Source organism: Oryza sativa, chromosome 7 (assembly GCF_034140825.1).
Source record: "Oryza sativa Japonica Group chromosome 7, ASM3414082v1".
Lineage (NCBI taxonomy): Eukaryota > Viridiplantae > Streptophyta > Magnoliopsida > Poales > Poaceae > Oryza > Oryza sativa.
Window position 1 is genome coordinate 9,152,531 of NC_089041.1, and position 7,111 is coordinate 9,159,641.

The 7,111-nt window shown below is 42.0% G+C and overlaps 1 protein-coding gene across 4 annotated transcripts; it reads right to left on the reverse strand.

The window, feature by feature from the left end:
• Positions 1-319: 319 nt before the first annotated feature.
• On the reverse strand, positions 320-6,518 carry LOC4342870 (pentatricopeptide repeat-containing protein At3g29230). 4 transcript variants are annotated; one of them, XM_066312790.1, is made up of 7 exons: positions 3,586-6,518; positions 3,015-3,224; positions 2,811-2,889; positions 1,762-1,788; positions 1,625-1,674; positions 733-958; positions 320-629 (listed from the first exon to the last, which is right to left on the reverse strand). In XM_066312790.1, the coding sequence occupies exon 1, from the start codon at positions 6,436-6,438 to the stop codon at positions 4,552-4,554; it is 1,887 nt and encodes a 628-aa protein (XP_066168887.1). In that variant the 5' UTR covers positions 6,439-6,518; the 3' UTR covers positions 320-629; positions 733-958; positions 1,625-1,674; positions 1,762-1,788; positions 2,811-2,889; positions 3,015-3,224; positions 3,586-4,551. The 4 variants fall into 4 exon arrangements, 3 of the variants coding, with proteins under 3 accessions (XP_066168887.1, XP_015648036.1, XP_015648034.1); XM_015792550.3 differs by lacking the exon at positions 3,015-3,224; XR_010742837.1 differs by lacking the exons at positions 3,015-3,224; positions 3,586-6,518 and having other exon boundaries at positions 2,811-2,935.
• Between the last annotated feature and the right edge of the window lie 593 nt (positions 6,519-7,111).

Consider the following 7,111-nt stretch of genomic DNA (forward strand, 5'->3'; position numbering starts at 1 on the left):
AAAAAAAAAGTTTGACATTGTTCGTTGTTAAAAAAAATGCTTTTTTAAAAAAATTAAATAACAAAAGATTCAGCTCTAATTCACCTATGGGGCGATACAGTACATACACTGCAACCCGTGCAACTATGCAATATATTTATTCCCTATGTTTATCTCTTGGCTTTGCAGGACGGAACACGTTCTTCTGGGTTTAAGCCATGAACTGGTCTTGCCTTTTATTTTTAATCCGCATTGAATTTATCTTGTTAGAGATGACACACCAGAGCCATGGCCTAGTCCCTGTGGCCTCCACCCTGACTAGCCACTTGTCAACAGTAGGTTTTACCAAACTTGCAATACCTCACATTACATTTAAGGAATATTGGCATTATTAATACACAACAATTTAATTTTTTGTCCATCAAACATCATTTTTTTTTACCAGAGAGAGTAACCAAGTATTCAAATCGCATTAGATGCCTTCTCTTCTGCGAATTCAGAAACAGCTATCTCATCTTATAAGTTCAGATTTCAGAATGAACTCCAGGATAATTGAGCCACCAGCGAATCCTCGGCCCCTCCAAGCAACAATCGCCCAGCTTCATTCCCCCTGCTCCAGCTTTGGGGAGCAGGGGAGACAGGGCGGGACACTGGAACAGAAAATGAAATTGCATTAGTCCATGCTGAGCAAAAGATGAACAAGGAACGTCCTCTTGGTGTCCTAGAACCCCTGGCAGGGCCATGAATGCTCACATGGAAGAATCGCCCATTTTTCGCTTGCGATTGCGTGGCAGAATAACTCACGGTCTCTGAATGCACAAGGTGAAAATGGTTCCATGTGTTTCTGGTATCCCAGTAGGCCAGTATACTTCTGATCAATGCTTTGTGTGGAGATCTCTGGTTTCTATAAACCCCAGGATGATGATGGCTCTTGTGAGTTGTGACCACCAATTTGTCCAATGGTTGTCCTTGCTCCCAGCTGCACATGAAGAGCATGAGAAAGTAGTCAATTAGTTGAGAACCCAGTACTGTAGTACTACGAATAATTGAGCTCTGTGCGATACTTCCAAGTTCCAGCATGTATTTTACCAGTATTTATGGTTCAAGGGGCAATAATTATATTATTATTACTATTGAATGAAAATATCGACAACAATAGGACTGCTTATTTCAGTTGGGAATATCAAAATCAACTGGAACACTGAGCATTCACTTTACTAGCAGATAAGGTGTAAGTTGCAAATACTCCTACTAGATAGTAAAGAGAAGGACCAGTTATGCGATCGATTTCCTCACAATAGTTTGTCCACTGATACAACATCGGGTATTCTTAAAGTAGTAAAAGTTTTGTACGGGAAGCATAATAGATGGCATCAAATTGCATGTCAGATAAATGTGATGCAGATAAGGCTTCCACAGAGGAGAATCTAATGTATGCAAAAAATGCAAATAAATAATATTCTTTTGGACCAAACTAGACTCCAAGTTATGCTGTAGTACCTAGGTTTTTGATATGCCTAAACCTATGATTTCCTTGTGTTTCAGTAATGTGATGCTATCGACCTGGAGATCTTTAAAATCATAAAAAAAAAAGTACTAGATATGTGAAATCATCCAACTCAGGAGTCAGGAAGCACAAAATTACCGCTGGCACGAATTTGAAGGACTGATTAGTTTTAATCCTCGGACAGCAGCCTGAAAGCAAATTAAAATAACTTATCATGAGTCATGATTGGAGTGACAAAGGTAAAAAGGAAAGAAGGGCTGGAGAGTCAGAATGACCTGGTGATCAAAACTTCGATGATCTTCCTGAATGATGGAAAACAGAAAAGTTACAATATAAGCCAATCAGATCTTCTAGTCTCTATAAACTAAAGCAACAATATCTTGAGATTAGCCTTGAAAAAAGAAGTCCTGAACTGATGTTTCAAAATTTGTTCACACCCTTCCTTACAAAAGTTCAAAGAATGCAAAAGCATGTCACAGTCTTACAGAATGTGAATTAAAATGTCAGGAAAGCCTCATCGGACAACATGAAGATTCAAAATTAGATCGGTTAGACTTCTACTAGTACTTCATAAATTAATTGGTCACTTAGTCATCTCTTAGCATTAGGTGTCCTTTTTGTTAAAGAATAACCTTGACACTGTAAACATTAGGGTAATAAAAAGGTAAAGATAGGAAAAATGATGAAATGGAGCACACGGCATTAAACGAATTTTACAGGAAAAAGTTCAATTCCCTAAATCAGGGAAATTCCTGAGAAATAGAGTCCAGAGTGTCCATCAGCTTTCTATGTCATATTATCTTCATCTATTTTGTGATTTTCCATATCAATATCATCTCTTTGGGTAATGCTGCTTAACCTCAGACATAAATAAACAACAAATATTCTCTTTGCTAATGACAACTTTCAGTAGCATATATAAAAAATTCAATCAATTTATCACTCCAATGTTGTCTTATATTCACATGGAAATTATTATAAGATTTTGCACTTAACATTCGTGTCCCTGCTCTTTTTTTATTCTCCACAACAAATATCTCCTAAATGTATTACAGAAGAGAATCACTACTGTAAATCCAGGTAATTTGTTGTCTTAATTTAATTCAATCATAAATAGTGTTCAAGTCGACAATGAGTACTCAAGCATAAAATTTGCTGAATAATCCAGCCAAAACTAAAGATAAATTTCCACAGTGAAAATATGAGAAATCAGACAACACAAAGTACCCATATATCATTAAGAAAAAATGTATGTTCCTATAGCTCTAATGACCCAGGAGACAGTCAGACAGTATGTCTGTACTGAGGAAGAAGCGGAACACACCACAATCAAATGTGAAGTTCATCCTGGTATGAGTTGTCACTGTAAAACTACATCTTGACATGAGCACAGCAACTTCTGCCTGCAATGCAAATTCTCAGTGGAGGTTTTGTTTCTTGAAAAAGAAATTTCTTCTTTAAATGGATGGTAGTTCACTATTAATTTTACATTCATGCTTGTAACAAAATAAGAGCAGAAAAATTTTACCTTGTAAACAAGCTTGGTGAAAAAAAATTTACCATATCATAAATTCATAATAGATGGAAGAGGATTGAACATATACGACTATTGATCTAGATGAAGGTCACAGACTGGCAGCTATGTAATCAGCATGGTCCAGAACTATAAACTGCCAGTAGGGCATTTATTAACTGGTTGTTGCTGTCATGATGACATGTGGTGTAAAGGCCAATGCACCTTGAAATAGCCAGGCAATAGATGGAACATGATTCAGCGATTTTGAACCGTATAGCGCCAACAAGAGAATAACAAAAACTCAAATTTTAACAAAATAAATCGAAGTGGCTAATGGATTTCTATCAAGTATCAACCCAATCCCATCCTAGTTTCCTAGCTGCAAGTTGCTTGCAGCTATGTTCCTCAGCCAAAGTCAAGATTGCTAGAAGCTAAAATTGAAGTAAGATCAGAAAACTATGTAAAGGCCTAAAACCAGTTGCACTTACCAGTGTACTAATATTGAAAAGTGTTCTTCTTTCAAATAAGATGTTTGAGAATAATGTACAACACATAAAACTGGGAAAGAAATTTCTATACTTACTATTTGTAACAAATATGCCATGCTAGTCAAAGAAACAGATAAGTCGTGTGCTCCCAATTTGTGATTTCAGTAGTTTGAAGACAGGATCTCAATATGATTCACCAGATTAATCAAAATGCAATGGGTTGGGGTGATCACCCAAAAAGACCGTATGGAGCACTTCTGCTGCTAGCTAAAGCAGCTTCCTCAAATATGCATTGATAGTAAAGAAGACTCAACTGCCCAGAGAATAAGTGACGTCTACTTATATCTGAGATAGTACGCAGCTATTTGCTCCTGGTGAGTGGTGACAGAACCAGAGCTTGGTTCATGCCAATTGCAGCAAAACTCTCTGCCTTCTATTTACCAAAAGTGATGCTCTCCAGTTTGATCCAGAAAGAAGATTATTAGCAAACCTGATACAGTTGTAGAACAATAGGAAGATCCCCTTTACCCATGTTACTGCAGATTATTCACAACACCTGATGAACTGAATTAGACTTTTTCAGTTACACTTGGAAAACGGCTGTAAAAGAGCACTCCAGCGATTAACTTCTCCCATAATCACAGTGAAGCAATGTCAGCAAAAACTAGCTGTATCTTACACAGTTGTTGCCCTATCAAGCATTGAATAGCCCCAGTACCTAGCCACAAAAAGGTCCTGCCACAAGGACTCAAGGACATAAGGTCCTAGGGTCCCAACTCTCAACCTTTACACATGAGCTGCACAAGACAGACAAGCAGGCAAGATCTTCAATAGTTAAGCGGTGTGCAATTTCTTTAAGCAATCAAAGGGGGTGTCCTCTATGATTCATGCATTCAATCAAATCATCAACTGCTGATCTCTCTCTCTCTCTCTCTCTCTCTCTCTCTCTCTGCTATACAACTTACCAGTCCATCCTGTTCAAATGGTAATCTAGTATTTATTTTGCACATGTAGGACGAGCAACACTCAACTAAGCACTTCTGATGCTGCAGTGTTCTACATTATCTTACCCAATGTGCTTGCTCTGTATGTCTCATGAGGGCCATTAAACCGTCAACTGTTTCATATATCTCTTTCCTCCTCTTATGCCTTGTATCTTTAGCCAAAAACTCATGAACCTCACTGCCTACCTGGATTGAGCTACTTCCAGGCACTTTCTCAATTCCCCAATTACGCATGCTTGTGCGTGCATCGATCACACCATCCCACCTTCCTTCCAAAGCACTACAATTAGAAACCAGGACTTGATAACTAGAATTAAATGGTTCTAGTTCAGTTATCTTCTTACTGACATATTCTATAAGCTCTGCATTACCATGTGCAACACAAGAACAAAGCAACGTGACCCATATGACAACACTAGGTTCAAGAGGCATGCTTTCAATAAATAAAATCGCCTCCTGTAAGTTACCTGCTCGACCAAGTAAATCCACCATGCACCCATAGTGCTCCATTCTTGGTTGAATGTTATATCGCTCAACCATTTCATTAAATATACTCCAACCTTCTTGCAACAAACCTCCATGAGCGCAAGCAGCGAGTGCAGCAATAAAAACTGTGTCATCCAGTTGAACTCCTTCTCTGCACATATTATTGTAGACCAAAAGAGCGTCTCTACAAAGACCATTAAAAGCAAAGCCAGAAATCATTGTTGTCCATGTAATGATACATCTTGTTTCCATTTTATAAAAAATTGACTCTGCCCTTCCTACATCCCCACACTTTGCAAACATGTCTATGAGAGCATTTCCTAGTGCAACAGTGAGATGGATGTTGCTTTTACCAATGAAAGAACTGATCCAGTTGCAGTATTCAACACTGCCCAATTGAGCACATGCCGAGACAACACTCACTAATGTCGCCTCATCAGGTCTGAACCGTCCTTCAAGCATCATCAGCTGAAATGTGCGCAATGCCTCATCGTATCGCGAGTTGTGATTGTATCCAGTTATCATTGCATTCCATGAAACCAGGTTCTTCACAGGCATATGATCGAACAACTCATTCACTGTATCTAGATCCCCAATCTTGGCATAAGCAGAAACCATAGCAGTCCACGAAACCACATCCTTTTGGTCCATCCGATCAAACACGGAACGTGCAGCCTCCACATCACCACTCATCGCATAACCCGAAATCATCAAATTCCAAGAAACGGCATTCCTAGAAGGCATCCTGTCAAACACAGCCCGCGCTGTCACCATGTCACCCATCCTTGCAAACCCGGCAACAACAGTGTTCCAGGAGACAACATTCCTCTCAGGCATCGCCTCGAAGAACCCCATTGCTCCCGTAGCGTCCCCACTCGACATGTACACCCCAACAATGGAGTTCCACGAGACCACATCCCTGTCAACCATTTCGTCGAACACCTGCCGAGCGGCCCCAACACCGCCACCGCCACCGCCACCGCACCTGTGGTACACATCCATGAGCGCGTTCTGGACGAAAACGTCGCTCCCGAACCCGCACCTGACGATCTGGCCATGGACGCAGCCGCACGGCCGCGGGAGCCCCAGGAGCGCGCACGCCCGGAGCAGGAAGGTGAAGGTGAACCCGTTGGGCGGGACGCCCTGGGCGCGCATGGCGGCGTAGGCGGCGAGGGCATCGGCGGGGGCGGGTGCGGGGGCGGGGCGGCGGCCGCGCGGCCTGGCCCCGGCGAGGCGCTCGACGAGGGTGTTGTGGGAGACGGTGGAGGCGGCGGGGCCGGCGGCGCGGAGCGCGGCGGCGGCGTAGCGAGGGGAGTGGGCGGAGAAGGCCGCGGCGACGAGCGCCGGGAGGAGGCGCGGGCTGGCGGCGAGGCCGGCGGCGAGGAGACGGGCGTGGGCCTGCGTGAGGTGGGCGGTGGAGCCGAGGGTTCGGAGGATTCGGAGCAGCGCTTGCTCCATCGCTTCGCTTTGCTTTGCTTTGGTTCGTCGTCTCGTGGAGACTTGAGAATTCAGATGCGGATCATCGTTTCCCCTTTCCCGCTTCCCCAATCTGACGGAGACACTATTTCATACGGAGTACTAGACAACTCGCCGATAGGAAACCTTCGATGCCATCAGAACAGGTCGTGACATTTGAAATATCACCATCAGTATTGTGGACATCCACAATAAGATTTTTGTCATGTCGTGATAAATTATCCCAATTAAAAATAATTTCTGAAATGGAATAATAGAATGTATTAAAAGCCAAAAAAGAAATCACAAACAATGAAATACGTACAAGTAGAATTCAAATGTGCCTTGGAGTATTTTTTTCCCCCTAAAATCTCCATGGTCTAAAACGTTACTCAGAGCACAAGAAATAATTATTATGTAATCAGAACAATTTTTAGAGTTTCTAGAAAGATAAAACTAACATAAACCCTGCATGTTGCTCCCCAAAATCCACCCGAATTAAATCCCATGCTTCCAAATTGACTGGGGACTTTTAACCCCCCTTTCATTCCTCTTATTTTTTTCCCTAAGTTTCCCCCCAATAATTGTGTGTATCGAAACGCCCGAAATGGCCGCGCCTTTCCTTGCTGGCATTGATGGCTGCTCGGCATGATTGCCACTGCCAATCCGCACTTTC

Bases quoted from the DNA above. Each gene is read 5' to 3' on its own strand.
- LOC4342870 (XM_015792550.3), bottom strand. From the start codon at position 6,438: ATGGAGCAAGCGCTGCTCCGAATCCTCCGAACCCTCGGCTCCACCGCC.